General features: G+C 48.4%; 1 protein-coding gene across 4 annotated transcripts in view; it reads right to left on the bottom strand.

The window, feature by feature from the left end:
* ST3GAL3 (ST3 beta-galactoside alpha-2,3-sialyltransferase 3) overlaps positions 1-19,274 on the bottom strand; it is a 96,660-nt gene that overhangs the window by 18,396 nt on the left and 58,990 nt on the right. For all 4 annotated transcript variants that reach the window (XM_087820380.1, XM_087820379.1, XM_087820381.1 and 1 more), the window contains 4 exons: positions 9,094-9,188; positions 5,140-5,203; positions 4,170-4,265; positions 3,688-3,874 (listed from right to left, as the gene is read on the bottom strand). In XM_087820380.1, the coding sequence (XP_087676506.1) occupies positions 3,688-3,874; positions 4,170-4,265; positions 5,140-5,203; positions 9,094-9,188 (442 nt within the window). The remainder of the gene's footprint in view (positions 1-3,687; positions 3,875-4,169; positions 4,266-5,139; positions 5,204-9,093; positions 9,189-19,274) is intronic.

Here is a 19,274-nt window from a genome sequence, read left to right as displayed (position 1 = left end):
CAGGCTCTTAAATCCCTCCTTCCTTCCCCAAGGACTGAACTATGGCTGGAAGGTCAAGCCTGTGTCAAGACTGTCCAGAGGCTAACCCCCAACCCTTGTCCTCCTCTCTCCCCTGCTGGACTGGAACCACTCCCATACCAACCCACCCAGGCCTCTAAGCCACACTGAGCTGATCACCAGTCAGAGGCCCCTCAGCACTGAGGTCAGCTTCCCAGTTTCAGGAGTGAGGAGGAGGCGGCAAGGGGACTGCGAAGGCAGCTCCTCAGGGCTGCTGAAGCCCTCTGCTACCAGGCATCCTGGGGAAGGGACTGGGGGAGACTGGCAGGGGCAGGAGGAAGAGGGCCTGAGTGACTGCACAGTGAGCTCTGCGTCTCACATGTCCTGTCCTCTCCAGGCCTAAGGACGATGGATGGGGAGTCTCTAGCCTTCACCAAACATCAGGAGGAGGGTGCTCACGCCACAGAACCTACCATGCTGCATCACAACTAGTTTCAGGGCTATCTCTCCCATTAGACTATAAGTGACTATGGGTCAAAGACCATGTTTAATTCATCTTTGTATTCCTAGGGAGCAGCACGGAGCCAGCACAGAGAACAGTTCAATGATGCCTGCAAATGAGTGTGCAAGGATGGAGACACATGTGCCTCTGAGAATTTCACGAGAGCCGGAGGCTGCCCCCCCGACCATGGGCTTACATATATATACCCATGCCTCATGTCCCAGCTTCCCCCTTCAATAGCCCACCGGTGCTCGTCCGACCTGTCCTGAGCACACATAACCTGCTGGGAACTCCTCCATCTACTGGCTTGCTCAGGGCTCCTGGGATCTGGGAGATAAAAGGCCTTCTGCTAACTTATTTGGAGTTATTGGTGCTACTGTCCAGTGAATCAGGGAACCAAATGACAACAAATGGTGACGAGGAGAGGTCCCATATGGATGAAGTAAGTAGGGCCAGTCCTAACACAGGCTTTTTTTGGGTTTGGTCTTCCTTTCCCACATCTTTCCATATCCCATCAAGACTCCTGGGTACCAGAAAGTTACACACAATGAGCAACTGCTCACATAGCAAGCGGCACGTAGCAGCCATGTCTGAGGCTAATACCTGTTCCAGCCCTGCCCAGCCAGGCCTTGGCTCCTGAACATAGAGCCACCTCCTGCCAGAATTCTGCAGGTGAGGCTCCAGACAGGTACAGAGAGCTCTCCAGTGGCTGCACAGTTGGAGACATCACTGCAGGAGCAGGACAAACCTGTGGCTGAGCACCAGGTGGGATGGGCCTGGAGAAGGAGACTCCCACATTTACCTGGGTCTTGGAGCCCAGAGAAATGAAGTAGAGCAGAGAGGTCCTTTGAAGGCATTAGTCCTGGGTTTGGAGTGGAGAAGAGTACTAAGAAGAGGCTTCCTGGGTAGCCAGAAGGGCCTGGGCAGGCCCACTCTGGTGCTGAGATTGGTGAAGCCATGGGCATCATTGGCTTCCCTCTGGCAGCTCATTCTCAAGACCCAAATTATCTTTGACATTAGAGGCAGGGAAGGTTTATAGAACTTCAAAGGATTCCTCCCCATCTCTTTTCTCTCCTTCCCATTCACCCCATCAACCATGTGAAGGAGTTCTCACCAACACAAGTCCGGTCCCAGATCCCGGAGCATGGCCTGGACAGGACAGGACACAGACATCAGCACGGGTGAGAGTGTGCCTGAGCACAGCCCACACTTCCTCATCCCAACTGGTCTAGTACCTTTAATCATCCTGCTGCCAAGGCCAGGTTAGGCGGTGAGCTCCTCAGTCTTCCTGGGAAACGTGAGGCCCTGCTGTCTGCTCCCTGAGTGGCCCGAGTACAGTGAGTTTTCAGACTCTAGTTGGCTTACTTTCTTTTCTTCTTTCTTTCCTGACTCCCTTGGATGAACTGTAAGAGCCTCGAATTAACTGACCTTGATGTTCTTGGGAGGAACATATGATAACATGCACCTGGCTGGCCCTGGCCCACCCTGCTGGCCTCTGACTTAGGCTGCTTGTCCTATCCCAGCAGGAAGCAGGGCCTGGTGTTTGAGCCAATTCCAGATAATTTATGGGGGTTGGACAATAAGGGGTAAAAAAGCAAATGGGACCAGGGTCCTGCCCTCTGGGAGCTCCTCTGACAGGTGTCCATGGTCAGAGGAAAGGATGTGCCAGGAGAGGGAGGGCAGACAGTCAGAAGGCCAGAGTGGGAAAGCAGCCTCTAGGCTCCCTGAGGTTCACCAAAGCAGACCCAATTTGCTCCCATTTCTCCCTTAAAAGTACCTACCTGTGATTCTAATTCTATTGCCTTCAAGGCAAAAAGGGGCTCTGAGGACACTAATGCATCAGACTCTAGTTCTAAAGACGGGCTCCCTTGCCCCCATTCTCTGCCTGGTTTGCGTGGCAGTGGGCGGGCCTGCTTGCAGCTGGGGCTGGCTGAAGACAAACCCTTTTCTCCCATTTGATGAGCCAGGCTGGACCAGAGGAACCTGGCTGCCTCCTTCAGCCTGGCTCTGAGGTGGGCTCCCCTTCCCTCCTGTCCCATCTACCTGAATTTCTGTACCTGACTTCTGTCTTCTCTCTTGCTTGCTACCTACTTGACACTGTCTGCACTTGGCCTTGCCTGAGAAAAGGGCTGTGGCGTTAAACCAAATTACACTGAGACCTCCACTGGCAGGTTAAGCTGTTCCGGCCACCCCCAATTCTCCTCCAAACATCCAGAAAGAACTAGCTCCTTACTGCAGGCAGAGGGCTGTTTGTAACCATTCTCTCTGGTAGGAGGCATGGGTATTGGAAGATGAATGGCCTAAACTTGCAGTGCCCTTCCCCCTGGGGTGGTTGGTGACAGCTGGTTGAGGGGAGACGGGGAATGGGCCTGGACAAGTTGGCAGGCGTCCCCATAGGCCCCAAGCTGAGATATAGAGGACTGAGGAGGGGACTCAGTGTGTGGTCCACTAACGAGCAGTCTGAGCTTACTCAGCCACATAAGCTCCCTGAAGAAACAGGCCCCAACCCTTGCCTGCCTAGGACATGAGTAGAGAATCTATTCCCAGAATGGAACCAGTCTCAATGGCAAGTTGGGGGCCCAACTGCAGGTCAGTGGTAAAAGTACAAAGTAGGGAGAGACCATATTACACAAATTTGGGAACTAGCACCCTCAAGTTGATGGGTCTGCTGTCCCTGCAGAACGGCCCCAGGGTCCAAATAAGGCCTTCCTCCTTTGTCTGGGAATGAGGGTGGACCCATGTGACCCAGAGCCAGAGAGGCCTCGGAGAGGATAGAGGGACTTGAGGCAGCAGCCACAAGGGCAGGGCAGGAGTCTATGAAGATTAGGAGTAATGCTAGGGCTAGCCGACTCAGAGCTTTCCTTACCAGGGGATCTAAAGCAGGAGAAGGGCCCACAGGGGCTGTTGGGGAGAGATTTGGGGTCTGGGTTGGGGTGTGGCTAGAGACGGCGAGAAAGGACCTACAGTCAGGGTATCTGGAGGCAGGGAGCAGATCAGGCATATCAACTCCAGAAGCCTGGGCCAGTCACCCTTGGTTGAGTCTGGGTGTTTCAACTCTGGGTCATTAATGCTCCTTTTGCAAGGTTCCTTTTTGTTCTTTGCTGGGTTCAGAGGAAAGGGCTGACCTGGAAGCTGGGCAAGGCCAGGGCAAGAGGAGAAGGGAAGGAGCTGGTGCACAGGGAGCTCACCACTCTCTCCTTGTAGACGATGTACTTCAACCACTTGAAGTCCTGCCACTTGAAGCCAGCGAGGACAAAGAGAGAATCATGCTCATATTGCTCAGGCCGCTGCATGGCACCCTCGGGGTAGGTGATGCGCAGGGTGGTCTTGCTGCCCACATCCTTCTCAAAGCCTTTCACAGGTGCTGAGTTCAGTCTACAGAGAGCAGACCCAGTCAGAGCCTGCCCTGGGCTCACTGCATGTGGCCTGTGGTCTACGTTTGGGGAAGCACTCTGACCCCAGAATACCCCAGGTACAGAGAATGGGGAGCCCAGGTCACCAGGAGCCATCTAGCTTTTAGTTCCAAAATCCTCCAACCCAGGTTCTTCTTGAGGTTTCTGCTGACCTCCAGCCCAAATGGCCAGATGGCCAGATAGTTCTCAGTGGACACAGGCACCAGGGTTTGGGCCAGGACATGCAGGTGCCCGAGGTACTGCTTTGGGGAGCTTACCTGACCACAATGTCATAGTCATTAATTTGTGACCCCAGAGACTTGTTTGTAAGGACACCTCCATTGCCCACGATGATGCAGCGGCGGCAGCTGAGGCTGAGAGGAGAAGCAGAGGCCTCTGGAGAGCTATCCACCAAGTCTCCTTCTCCCCAACCCCTTTGGCCCTCGACCCCATGCCCTTAACCAGGCATAGTCTGGGATAGAGGAAGAAAGCCAATGGGCTTCTGACAGCATTTCTAAGAAGAGGCCAGAACCATACTGTGGTAGTTGGGCCACTTGGAACCCAGACATCCCTAGTCCCTGACACCTCTCCAGGAAAACATGGGTGTGGAAAGGGCTCGTGCACTAGCTCCGCGTAGGTGAGGAAGGAGGCTCTGGTAAGATGGCACTCTGGGTTAAAGATTCCCCCAAGAGTTGTTGGGGTTTAGGCAGCATTTAGGAGAGAGAGAAAGTAGGCTGACCTTCAGGGCTATGACAGAAAAGTAAGAACAGAGAAATGGGACTGGAGGTTCCAGGACTTATATTCAACTCAGAAGCTCTCTTGCTCCCAATAGCCACCAGGGGACCCTACTCATTTTGCTCTCCTGCCCCTGATCCTGGGGTTTCTCTCATCCAGGGTCTGTTGGCTTCAGAAGTGTCACTCCCTCCTGGATGTAAGCCCTGGCCCCTTCAGCTGTCCTGACCACCTAGCTCCTTAGTCCCAAAGCGGGGCACATCCCAGACCAGTATCTCCAGTTCTTACCCTGAGACCTCTGCTGTCTGAGGACTGAGATGTCTTGCTAAGTGCTTGTAGCTCACGGGATGCAAGCCAAGCTAGATGGCCCCACTTGTCTACTCACCCACCCCAGCATGTGTACTATGTGTGCACATGTGGATGCGCTGGAGAATCTACTCATGTCTAGGAAAGGCCAGCTGGGCCTCAACATGCCAGGTAGCTGAGGAGCAGGAGGCCGGGCAGTGAGGAGTTTACCTGTCCAAGGCAGGGGTCAGGCGGTACTCTTTGGTGACTGACAAGATGGCTTTGATCAGATTGTCTGTGGATAGAAGAAGGAAGTTACTGTTAGAAGGGCACTTAGGTTTCCATGAAATGTTTTCCAATGAGACAGTTTGAAGGCTCCTGGGGCTAGGGTGGAGGTGGAGGTGGGGAGAGGGAGCTCTGGAAACAAGCTTGGTGGGGCTGCTGGCTTAACTTTCTCCCTGAAAAAGGAGAGGGGGGTAGGAGAACAGGCAGGCACACTCAGCTCTGCCTGGAGCCAGTCCCCAGCACCGGCATGCAGTTTCTTCCCAGCCCTTCCCCGGCAGTCTCATTTGGCTTTGGGAAGCTCTGCAGTCAGGCCTGGGACTTGCCCGGAATGAGAGTACCTGCTCAGAGACAGAGACCACATTATGTTGACCTCTGTGTCCCCACTGAGCAGACACCAGAGAACCAATGAGGAGACAACCAAGAATGAAGAACAGCGGTCCCAACCAGCTTCCCCAGCCAGACCAGTCTGCCTCATTTCTTTTTTTTTTTTAATCCTCATCTGAGGATATGTTTTATTTTATTTTATTATTGATTTGAGAAAGAGAGAGAGAAAGAGAGAGAAACATTGATCAGTTGCCTCCCGTATGCACCGACTGCATTGAACCCACGACCTTCTGGTGTGCCGGATGACACTCTAACCAACTGAGCCACATTGGCCAGGGCTCTGCCTCATTTCTGACACACTCTTCCCCTCACTTCCTTCCTTGAACACTGTCTATCTCTAATCCTGTTTTTTGCCAGGCTGTGCCTATTTCCTTACCTCTTCCCACCCTGCAGCCTGACATCTGCCTGCCTGCACTCCACTCAGGCGGCCCTCAGCAAGGGCCCCATGACCTTTGTGCTCTCAGATCCCATGCCCACTAGTCAGACCTCTTTCTTCTTGGCCTCTCTCTGGCGTCTGCAATGATAACTGCTCTCCTTTCAAATTCTGCTACAATGAGATTATAATATCATGTATAATAATATTGGTTTTAGAGTTAAATCCTGGCTCTGCTACCTAAGACCTTAGAGCAATCACTTAATTTCTTTGAGCTTTAAGTTTCTTTATCTTGCAAATGAAGACGGTAATTCCTACCCTGCAGAGTTGTTAAAAAGATAAAAAGATAATGTATATAAAGATCTATAGATAAGTAAGTAAATCAGCACAACCATAGTGAAGAGTATCTTTTTTGTTTGGCAAACAAAAGACGTATTTATAAATATTATAAATATAAAGCATATAATAATAGTATTTACACCATCCATACTATGTTCCAGCACTTTTAAAAACAATTTATTTTGCAAAACTTCAGACACATACAAAAGTAGAGAGAACAGTATTAAAAAATAACAACCATGCTGTAATAAACAACACTGGGCCAATCTTTTATCATCTATATCTCTCTCCCCCATCACTTTATTGTTTTGAAGCTAATTTCAGGCATGTGAAGAGTATCTTAATAATATTAAGTAAGGATACAGATGTGCATAGACTGTGCATAGACCTACTCCTAGGTGGAGAACATCAAAACACTTGCACATTTGTTTAAGGAGACTTGTACAAGAATGTTCATTGCAGATTGTTTGTAATAGCAAAACACTGGAGGCAAGGTAAATGTCCACCAAAAGAAAACAGGTTAAATGTGGTATGTAGAATACTACACAGTAATTTAAAAAAAAAGAAAAAAAGAGAAATTGATGACCTAGAGAGATATGTACCAGTACAGATAATCTGAAAAGCATAAGCCAAAAAAATTTTTTTTGAAAAATATATACACACACACACATAATACTATTTGTAAAGTTTAAAAGTATGCAAAGAATGTCATATACTTAATGGATATATACATACATTGTAGAAATACATAAACAGGCATTGGAATGATAACACCAAAACCAGGGTAATGGTCTCCTGGGAAGGAGGGGCATGGTGTGGGAACGGCCACACAGAGCTTTAACTGTATCTCATGCTTTATTTCTTAAGCTGAGTAGAGAGTACGTGGATGCTCATTATATTAGTTTTTATGTGCCTAAAATATTTCATGTGAAAAAAGGATGCCTCCAACTTTAAAAATAACCACCTCATCATTTTTTGAGATGGGATGGACCACATTGTCAGATGCAGCTGAGAGGTCAAGTTAAGGACTAAAAAGTATGCTCTGCATTGGGCACTGCAATCTCACTGGAATGGTGGGGGTGAAACTTTCTTCAGGAGTACATGGTGAGAAAGAGGAGACAGTAGACACAGCTAATCTTTACAGAAGTTGAATGAGAATGGGGTAAGGAAACAAATCTTTAAGGAATGTTCTATACTAAGTGCCTTCAGTATCCTCTATGGTGGGCTTCAGTAAAGGCCACAGGTCCCCTCCTTTTTCCCACTTCTAATTTCACCTCTGAGGAAAACCATCTTGCCACTAATTGGCCAAGGTCAAGGATACGGATTGGGCTTTTGTTTCTAGCAGGTGGAACCTTAGCCTAAAGGGCATAAACTTTTTGAATGTTCTCTTGTTGCTGGCTGATGAGCTCTGTAATGGCCTTTGCTGGCCTTTGTAGCTTAGTAGAACCAGTGTTGAGTGAGGATTTAGGAGAAAAGAGTAGATGGCATGGCTACCAGCACCGAGGGAGGAAAAAGGAGTTTTTCATATGGTTCAGTCCAACCTATTAGATCTGTCCTTGGAGGTTTGAGGTCAAACCTTTTGTCCTTTTGCTGGCCACTGGTTTGTTTTTTGTTTTTTTTTCCAGGGAGGGCTGGGCTGGCTGAATAGAGGATTCAGGTTTTCTTGGGTCTCCTGGCCACATGGTAGTACCCCTTTAACAATTATCTTATTTAATTCTGACCACAACCTAATACAATGATGTTATTTTCTCCACTTAACCGATGAAGAAACTAAAGCACAGACAAGTTAAGTAACTTGTCTAAGGCCACAGCTAGTAAAAAGGTAGTCCTGGGATCTGATCCTTTTGTATCTGACTCTAAAGCTCATACTCTACCATTCTGTGAAACAGTGCAGGAGCCTGACAAAGACACGGAACTGTCAAACTATCAGGGGTGGGAAAGTCTACGTTAGGAGGGGCCCACATGAGTGAGGTCCCTGAGGCAACGGAAGCAGATAGAGTTCTGAGAATATAGGGAGAAAGTTGGCTTTGGACAGGATAGGAAAGGACTGGATGGGGGGCCTAGTAACAGGACAGGTGAAAAACATGAGGGGATGAAGGAGGCGCCTGGGGGCATTTGTGGGGGATGGCCTCTATTTTCTCTGGGATCTTCCACCTCGTACCTAGTTTTCTAGTGCCAGTATCTCTGTTACCACTTTTTCTATGATCTCTCAGCACCATGTTCTTCCTTCCCTCATCAGATCCCTGACTGTCCTGCACTCTGAATGTCTGTATCTCCACCAGCCTGAAGCTTTCTGAAGACAGGGACCACATCTGTCTATTCCACTCTTATATTCCTAGCCCTGACAAAGTGCTGGGCTTGGAGTAAATATTCCATTAAAGAAGTAGGGAACCCTAGCCAGTTTTGGTCAGTGGTTAGAGCGTAGGCCCACAAACTGAAGGGTCTGGGTTCAATTCTGGCCAAGGGCAGGTACCTCTGTTGCACGCTCAATCCCCGGCCCTGGTCGGGGCATGTGCAGGAGGCAACCGATGGATGTGTCTCTCTCACACTGATGTTTCTCTCTCTCTCTTCTACTTTCTCTAAAAAGCAATGAAAAAAATGTCCTCAGGTGAGGATAAAAAAATAAATAAGTGAGGAAAAATACAGAAAGGAAAAGAGGAAGAGATTACAAGGCATTGTTGAGAGTGGGAGAGGGGTGATCCCCAGCATAGGCACTTCCGAGGATACAGCCCTGTCCTGAAGTGCAGGGAGATAGTCTGGAAAATGAGATATTAGTGTGGAGTGGGTCAGGGTTCTCAACATACCTTGACCTTTGATCCCAAAAGGTGGCACAAAGTCTTGTATCCCAGCCCACTTGCGGAAAGAGTCATCCAGGAACATGGGTGCTGGCTTGGAGAACCTGGAATACAACAGGGCTGTTGAGGATCCCCAAATGCAATAGGCTGGAGTACTGGTTGGCTCTTCTGTACATCTCTCTTGCCAATGGCTCTACTGGAGGCCACCTTTCATATGCCAGCATACCCTGCTACCCCAGCCTGTTCACTTGTAGCTGCTGTGTGCGGTCTGACAGATCTTGTTCAGCAGATCCCGAGTTTAAAGGAGCAGATCTGGCCAGTCCTTATGTGGCCAGCTATAGGAATGGAGAGACAAGACCCGCTCACCAGGGATCAATATTTCTAAGCTGGAAGCCCTCTGGCAGGTTATCCAGGCATGCACCCATCAAATAGTCACTGCTGCCCACACTGTTCCTGCAATATGGGAACACAGAGACCAGATACTGTCCAGTGGAGCAGGAAAATAATTCAAAACACAGCGAGTGCAAGGAGACAGAATCCTGGAAAGAATTCTGAGAGGTGGACCACCCAGGGTGAGGAGAAGGAGAATTCATGATGAGAGGGCAAAGTCGGTGAACAGCCACAGGAGAGGTTTAGAAGAGAAAATTTGCAGTATCTGGAGGCTGGGAGGCAGGGCCAAGGGGAGGCTTCAGACAAGCAGGAGCCTGAGCACTTCTGCTGACAGAGAGGACAGAGGGAACGCAGAGCTCGGAGGTGAGGGACTGGTATGGAGCTTAAGAAGGGGTAATTTTGGCCTGGAAGACAGATAGGAGGGAAAAGAGAAAGGAAGGGTGAACTGATATTGAGTTGAGGAGAAGGGAAAAGGTGAATTTCACTTTTCTTGGGAAAGCGAAAGAGTGGACAGGGCAGGGTGCATGCCTGGGGAGGACAGGACAAAGTCACACAGGATGTGGAAGGGAGTGGGAGAAGAGTGAAAAGGTACAGGAGGAACCAAGCTCTTCAGAGACGTGTGGACAACACGGCTTCACATGAAACCTAGCACCCAGGCTTAGAGACCTTTTTCAGGGTGCTTGGCATCCTGGAAGGTGGCCAGCACCTGGTTATCTACTGTGCTGCTCCTTGCTGTGGGGCTGCTTAGGGCCTTCTTGGCCAAGAATGAATGTGTGAAGCCTAGGCCTTGGTGACTCTGTCTCTTTATTTCTAATTCAACTAACTCAGCCATTGAAAAACTGAAGACTGGAGGAGAGGCCCTTTAAGCCCTACAACTTATCCCACAGTGTACTCTAACTCAAGCCTACATTTCTCATCTCCATCATCACTAGCACCATTATAATCTCCATGCCCAGGAGAAATGATATCAGTAATCACTTGGACATCTAATATTATCAGAGGTTTTGAAGTGAGCTTGAAAGAGGCAGAAAACTTTTGATCCTGCTTTCTCCCCATTACTCGCTGCTAGGAAGATGTCACACCTGATAGCATGGGGAGGTGCACAGCAGCTTTCCTTCACACTTCTGAGTTAGCACACTTCCCTTCTGTGTACAAGGGTCACGCATGTTTCTCATACCGAGCACTTAACACCTGAGTGAATATATCTGATGGTACACTAGAGGCACTGAGGACGCTGGCCATAGTCCATGTGTAACAGCAAAGGAAACAAGGTCCCTAGAAAAGCCTGCAGCAAGAACCTCTCCTTCTGTGTTGGAGCTGAGCTGATAAAATTTTACCAAGTTCCTCAGTCAGGCTTGGACAGGATTTTATCTGCTCCCAATACGTACTGGATGTCATGTGCTAATGAAATCTCCTAAGATCTAGCCAAACACTCTCAACATATTTTTTCTTTTCTTCTCCCTTCCCCCTTTTTCAGCTGATTAGAAAGTTCATTATGTTAATTTTTACTTTAAAAAACACATCCTTAAAAAAAATTGTTTTTTAATTGATTTTGAGAGAGAGAGGAAGGGAGAGGGAGAAACACCAATATGAAAGCAAAACATCAATCAGCTGCCTCCTGCACGCCCCCTACCGGGGATCGAGCCCTCGACCAGGGTATGTGCCCTGACCTGGAATCGAACCTTTTGGTGCATGGAACGACGCCCAACCAACTGAACCACGCGGGCCAGGGCTAAAAACCCCTTATTATTTTTTAAAATATGCTTTTATTGATTTTAGAGAGAGAGGAAGGGAGAAGGATAGAGAGAAACACTGATGAGAGAGACATCCATCGGCTGCCTCCTGCACCCCCCCCTTCTGGGCATTAAGCCTGCAACTTGGGCATGTGCCCTGACCAAGGATGGAGCCGAAAACCTCTTGGTTCATGGGACGGCTCAACCACTGAGCAACACTAGCCGGGAGGGGGGGAACTCTTATTTTTTTATGTCACTTTTACATTAATTTTGGAGAAAAGTACAGATAGGTGCATGCACACACGAAACCAATAAAAAATACCCATAATCCCACAACACAGACAATTAACTTTTTGGTATACATCTGTACTGATTTTCCTTTTTTCATATTATTTTTTAGACAGCTCTGTAGACTATTTTTTTCAGTTTATAATGTCATAAAAACATTGCTATGCAAATGGACACAACTTTCTCTTAATTCACAATAGGTCAAATAACCATAAGTTGCTAGTAATGTGCCACAAATCACACCCAATTAAATGTACAAGGATACACAACCCCCTTCCTTCTCTATTTGCCTGGAAAACCCCTTTAAGTCCAAATGCTATTTCCTCTGGACAGTCTTGCCCCACTCCCCCAGGCAGAGGCTTGTACTCGTCCTCTAATGTTTCCACTATATTTTGCTGAACCCCCATGAGGTGGCTCAGTGCCTGCAGAGCCTTGGAAGCTGAATAGGGCCATAAACAACAGGAAATGGGGTGGGGTGAGGGTAGAGGTGGTGTATGTGTGTGTTTGTGTTAATTCTGCAGGTGGCCTGGGCAGAGCCTCATGCTGCATCTGGAACAGAACCCAGGGCTTCTGTCCAGACCAGGGTGCCAGTTTGGGAGTCTGGCCAGGGTGGAGGTGGCCCTTGAGGTGCAGAATGACTGGTCAGACTAGTGGGGGTGTGGGGTGCCTGACCTGCTTGCCCTGGCCTAGGGGGTAGCAGGGCAGGGTGGGGCAGGATCCAGTAGACAGGCCCCAGCCCGCCAGCCCTGTGGAGAGCCCAGCACGCGAGGCAGCCTTAGGATCAGGTTTCAGCAGGGTGTGTGTGAGTGCGTGAGAAGGAACAGGGGAAGGAGAAGACGGAAGTTGCACTGGGATCTGCCTGTCTTTTCCCCTTAGATCCTAGAGCGTAGTAGTTTAGGGACTTGGGGCTCTAAAAAGGCACGTGCTAAGGGTGCCTCTCCCAGCAAGGCTGGGACCCCAGGACCCAAGAGGCTGACATGCCCATAGATCTACAGACTCTGACCAGTCAGGAAGGGCAACTTGGACCCTCTGAAAGGATGTTCCAGCTCATATAATGGTCAGTGGTATGGCTGAGGTGCTGTGTAGAAGGTAATGTCCCCAATTCTAGCTCATCGACTTAAACTGTTTCCTAAGGCCCAGGCCATCAGCAGGAAAGGTGATTGGGTCTTATTAGAGGTTGGAGACTAGTTGCGTGTGGGCACCAGCAGCCTCAGAGTAAGGTCTTCATCTCAGTTCCCAGCAACCCAACTGAAAAAGGTGCCCCAAGGTGTGGATTTGGTGTATTAGGGCAACACAGCTTCAGCTCTCCATCTGTGCCTGTTTCTTTGGGTGGCCAGCCCTCTAGACACTGTTCCTGTAAGTATGACCAGCCCAAGAGACAAAAGGGAGGCAGGGCCCAGTAGTGAGTCCTGAGACCAGGGGCCACAACAATTAGCCTGTTAGATTCAGCCACAGGTCTTGGCCCCAAAAGTGAGACTGTCATTAAATGGGGTGAAAGCCAATCCCCACAGATCCATCTTCCAAAAACCTGCTCTGGGAAGTGGGGGGTGGACAAAGCAGAGGGACACAGATTTCTAGAATCTACCTTGGTCTTATTTGGGATCTTGCTGTGGCAGCCCTACCATAAATGGCCCTGCACAGTAAGACCTTGGCACATGTCCAAGCAAATAAGCAAAGTGGGTACTTTCTAAATGTTTTTTCAAGCTTAACTACCACTGTCCCTGCTGACCACCTAAATAGATCTCACAGGAGAGCAGGAGTCTGAGGAGAAAGGATGATAAATCTGAAGGGCTGATGGGCATATATCCAGGGGGAAGTAGCCCGGAGGCAAAGACGACAAACTGCAGGTATCACCCATAAGTACTATCCCAAGTATGAGCACGAAGCTCCTGCCCCGTCCAAAAACGACTTGTCTACTCAGTGCCAGGTCCTGTGCTTAGTGCTGGCTGGGGACCTAAATGTAAATTAGTCTTGGTCCTTCCTTTAAGGAGCAAATAGTAGATACAGGTAAACAAATAATCACAAAACGATGGCTGCACATCCTATGATTTGGAATAGGTAGGGATACAGAGGTCTTAGACAAACTTAAGGGTACAGGAAAATCTTGAAGGAGATAACGACAAGACAGAGCTAAGTCTGGTGGATAATGCTGGGAAGGGTATTCAAGGACAAGGGTAGTGTAGGTGAAGGCACAAGAGAAAAGAGAACTTTCTCATCAAGACAAGGAGAGAGACTGCTGAGGCTGGACAGTGAAGCAACACCTGCCCAGGGAAGAGGAGCTTCCGCCAGGTACCCTCTCCCAGTGAATCTTCCCTCTAGTCCCACCCAGGCAGGTGGAGCAAGGTATGAAGAAGGAATGAGTGGGCAAATGCATTCTGACTGGGTGTAAATCAAGCAGCTGTGGTGCAAACTGCACAGAGGAAAAGCCAGGGCAGGGCATGCATCGGTGCTGCCAGGGTTGGCCTGGTGCCCTGAGGCTGTGTCAGGACCAATTTCAAGCTGGATCATCACTGGTAACTTGGGGCACTCAGTTCACGCTTTCTTGTTGACACGTTGCAGTGGATATCTTCATTTCTTCCCCTTTTTCTTGTAAGCACATCCCACTTTTCATTCCATATGGTCCCAGTTGCGCTGACCCCACCACCACTACTGGGACTGGCATATGTCCCAGGCTGGCCAATTAAGATACTTCAGTCCTCCCAGCCACAGTAATTGGCTCCACAATGGGCACCTGACCCAAGAGGGACAAATCAAATTCTTCTCTGGGATTTACTATTTGGGCAATGGAGGATGAGGGAGTCTCTCTTTTTTCCTCAGATAGTGAGCTGTACAGACCATGTAAGCCTAAAACAGGGCTTGTGCAAACTACAGTCCATAGGCCAGCTGCCTGTTTTTGTAAATAAAGTTTTATTAGAGCACAGCCACACTCATTCATTTACCTAATGTCTATGGCTGCTTTAATGCTACAACAGCAGAGCTGAGTAGTTGTGACAGAGAATATATGGCTGCAAAGCCGAAAATATCAACTATCTGGACCTTTAAGAAAAAAATGTGCCGAGCCTGGGCCTAGAACTGCTGGAGCCATCTTCTGTGGGTACACAGAGAAACTGTCTATAGAACAGTCAAACCCAGAGAAAAGCAGAGCCAAGATATGGGGAGAAAGACACTGAGCCCTAGATTCTGACAGTTTAACCCTGAACTTAAGAGTTTTATAAAACAACAGATCTCCTTTTTGCTCAAATTAGTTCAATATGGGTTTCTACACTGCAGCTTCTACTAGAGGATGGTGTCTCAGCTCTCAGTCTGGCTCACAAAGCCCCTGTGATCTGGCACCTCTCTTCTCCTCCCTTTCCCTAAGCTCTAGCCATAGCCAACTACTAGAGAGTCTAGACTCTGCCAGACTCTTTAACACCTCCATGCCTTTACATTCACTGTTCCTTTGCCTGAATTCTCCCCACCCTTCTCATTCACATGAGAAATTTCTGCCCATTCTTCAAAGGACTCTAGCTTCTCTACCTATACACAGGGATGACCAAACCCTCCTCAGGTCTCCACTCTTCTTCATGAAGTCCATCCTCATAGTACTTGCCACACACTGATATAATTGGCTGCTTCCACCCTGAGCACACAGCCAAGCACACAGCAGGTGCTCAGTAAATGCCAGTTGGCTGGAAGAGGAGCACTCAGGGAGACAGGCACCATAGTGTGGCCAAATTTCTGCTCATCTGTGGAGGTCTGTGGGGGGGTGGTGAGGGGTGGGAGGTGGAGGGCTGCCTTTGTGGGGCTCTTCACAACACTTTGATTTCCCTGCTCCAAAGGTCCAGGCTTCCAGCGATATCCCTTACTGTTTCATAGCAAACCCCTTTCAGGTCAGAAACACTGCCAGCTGCTGCCCCACTGCATGCTTAGGGACTGTGGCCACATATATGTCCAGACAGGCTGGAGCCACATGCATGACATGTATGACAGGCAGGGAGGCCTGTGCTGAAGGAGGAGTGGAAAGGCTAAGACAGTGACCCTCAAGGGGGCAGTGCCTGGGCTCCTACTGACAGGGCTCCCGCTGAGTGCTGACAGCCTTTACCTGGTGTGAATGAAGGAGGGAGGGAAGGGGCCCAAACTTCTCTGTAAGGGGAGGGAAGCATGGGGAGGTGGAGGAGAGAACTGTGAGCTGAGAAGCTGCTATGAGAGGCAAGTGCCCCTCCCCCAGTGAAAGCCTGGATGATAGCTGGACTGTTGACAGAGGCAACAGAACCCAAAGCCCAGGGACATGGTCCCATCTGTCTCCAGTGCCCACCATCCATCTCTCTAATATGTGGAAAGCCCCAGTTTATCCCTGGCCCTGTCTAGTCTTTGGAAATATGATAATAAACAGCTCTGAGTCCCTGCCTTCATAGATAATGGGTGAGGCAGCCAAATACAGACACAGGTAATTGTGAAATATATGATGTATGCCACAATAACAACAACAATAAGAGTAATTTACAGTTACTGAGCTCTTACTATATCCTAGACACTTATCAGTGCTCTACGCACATTATCTTATTTCACCCTCACACTATTCTCATGGATCTACACAATTTACATCCATATTTTTATTTATCACACTGCTTTTGGGAATGCATGAAAGTCATTGGCCCCTTAGGGAAGCGTATATCAGGGGTGGAGAGAGGACAGACCCAGACTGCTGGGGGTTGAGGAGAAAGAGAAATGAGAGAGTGTTAAAGAGAGATCTGACATTTTCTAAAGAAACTTGGTAGTGAAGGAGAGGATGACAATGGAATGGTAGCTGGTGAGTGGAGGGCGGGGGGGGGGGGGGGGGGAGGAGAATTGAGCGCGTTTGTATTCTGGTGCTCTGAAGACAAGCCGAAAAGGACAGGTGCGAGAGACAGAGGTTACAGCAGAGTGAGGCACCAAGGACTGGGAGGTGACAGCGCCAGAGTATAAGGGGAGGGGCACAGAAGGCAGGATACCTTTCCCCAGAAAAAGTGGGGGGGGGATGTGAAGATGGCTACTCTGATAGGTGCGTTTAGAGAAGGGAGGCACCTGAGAGGGTGTTCACCACATTGACTCTCTTCTCTGGCAAATCTCTGGGGTTAGGGACTGTGGGTGTGGAAGAATGGACTGTGGTAACTTATGAATGGTAAAGATTGCATGCTAAAGAGTCACCATGCTAAGTCAACCAAGGACAAGGACTGCTGGGCAGTGCTGAGCACTCGGCAGACACTGGAGACCATGAAGCCACAGAGGGGCCAAGGCATATATTTGTATGTCTCCGCTAACAGTTCAGCAGCCCAGACGCAGAAAAGGTGGCTGGATAGATTTCGCTGTTTGGGCCCTGCTGCCTGAAGTTAGTGAGAAGGACAGGAGTGTGATGGAAACTTGAAGAAATGGTAAGAATACCAATGATGCATAGGACCATGGTGTAGGGGCGGGGGTTCTGGCTTTGATGGTGAGGAAGGCAAGGCTGGGCTAATGTAGTTGATCAAGCAAAACCTAGGAGTCATTCTTTTTCTTTTTACCCATGAGCCCAGGATCATCACATTCTACAGAGAGGAACACCTATTTCACAAATAAACCAACTGGAGTCATTCTTGACTCATCTCTTTTTTTGGCTGCCTTTCATCCATTTCATCAGCAAATCCTGTTAATCTCTAAATATATTCTAAATCCATCTACTAATTTCTATTTCCACTGCTACCACCCAGGTCCAATTAATCACCTCTTTAAAAAAATTTTTTTTAAAAATTGATTTTAGAAAGAGAGAGAGAGGAAGTGAGGGAGAATAGATTTTTGTGCCATTTATTTATGCATTCATTGGTTGATTCTTGGTCAGGGGATCAAACCAGAAACCTTGGCTTATTGGGGGGACGCTCTAACCAACTGAGCAACTCGGCCAGGGCCCAAATCATCACCTGTTGACTGCTGTGATGGTCAGGGGCCAGCTTCCACTCTTGCCCCTCAATCCATCCTCTGGAAAGGCCCGAACGATAGTCCTAAATCATCAACCATATCATGCTACTCCTCTGCTTAAAACCTTCCCACTTCCCTCTGAATAAACCCAGCAACAGGTTCAATGGCCTGGTCCTCATTTACCTCTAACCTTGTTTCAAGTCCCGTTCCCCCTCCCCCACCTCCGCTCACTCTGCTACAGTATATTGAATTTATGTCTAGTCCTTGAATACGACAAACTTTTTCCACATCTATACCTTTCCAGAACACCTCTGGATCTTTCCCAGGCTAGCTCTTTGTTTTCATTCAGATCTCTGTTTGAATGTCACCTCCTCAGAGAGGTCTTCTCCGGCTCCTGTGTCGAACATGAGTCTCTTTCTTCTGTCACTGTCACTCGTCTTATTTTCTTCATAAACATTTAGCACTATTTAAAGTGATCTTTTTCCTCTACTTATTCGCTCTGTGTACTAGGTTTATTATAATATGGAGAATGTAAGCTCTAAGTGAAGAGAGACCTGCCTAATTTGTTCACTGCCACATCCCTCAGAACCTAGAACTGTGCTCAATATTTGCTAAGTGGGATCAGAGTCTGCCTCCCACCAAGTCTGCAAACTGCCTGCATCTACTCCACTTCCTCCTCCTTCCCTCTTTATAAAACTGAAAAAGTGTCCACTCTTCTATCAAAGATCAATCTTTCCACACATGCAATGCCTTCCTGCCTCAATCAGAGTAAAGTGTGAAGCCATCCATGAACCTGACACCCCACTCCCCCATTTCTTCTTTTATTTCATCTCCTACCACTCTCCCCCTGTTCACTGTACCACAGTCACACTCCTTCCTGCCTATGGGCCCTTACTTGAGCTGTTTCCTAGGCCTGGCACATTCTTCCTCCAGATGTTTATTGGCTTACTCACTCACCTCTTTCTAGTCTTTATTCAGACATCACCCTGCCCATGAGGGGAACTCTGGCCATCCTATATAATACTACAACCTCCAATCACCGTGCTCTTTCTTTTCCCCCAAATATTATCTTGCTCTAATTTACTATCTTGCAATAATTTACTTATTGTTTATTTATTAGTCTGCGTTTCCTGGTTAAAATATAAGCCTAATAAAGGTAGAGTCTTGTGATGAAGAGATTACCCTGGATTATCCAAGTGGATCCTAAATTCACACGTGTCCTTGGAAGAGAGAGGCAGAGGGAGATTTTACAACATACGGAGCAAAATGCAATGTAACCACAGGAGCAGAGACTATAGTGATGCAGCCACAAGCCAAGGAATGCTAGCAGCCAAAAGCTGGAAGAAGCAAGGAACAGATAACATCCCAAAGCATCCAAAGGGAGAATGGCTCTGCTGACCTTGATTTCACCCTGGGGATGGCGATTTTGGACTTCTGGCTTCCAGAACTGTGAAAGAACAATTTGTTACAGCAGCTACAGGAAACTAATACAGGTATATTATTTTCTGAGAGCCACAGATAAATAGAATTCCCAGAGGAAGGGGTCAGCCATTTTCCCCCTCTGCTTAGGAATGAGGCATGTCAGTGGATGAGCAGAAGCTGACCTGTCAGATATGACCATTTGCCTTCAGAGGGTGTTGAGGAAGGCAGCCTAGGTTAAGGGCACAAGGGCAGTCACTGCTGACCACCATCTGCTCTGTATCCCACCATTGTTTACAGTCTCAGGAAAGACTGAAAAATATAACTGTTTCTGGAGGGTTCAAGTTCCAAACATCCAGATGCCAATGACCAACTGGTGGCTGCTAAATCCTCGTATCAAACTCACGCCTTATATTCTGAGTTCAAGAACTACATACACAACTGCATCTG

This window comes from Miniopterus natalensis, chromosome 9 (genome assembly GCF_054644295.1).
Source record: "Miniopterus natalensis isolate mMinNat1 chromosome 9, mMinNat1.hap1, whole genome shotgun sequence".
Taxonomy (NCBI): domain Eukaryota; kingdom Metazoa; phylum Chordata; class Mammalia; order Chiroptera; family Miniopteridae; genus Miniopterus; species Miniopterus natalensis.
This window is presented reverse-complemented; position numbering and strand designations above follow the sequence as displayed.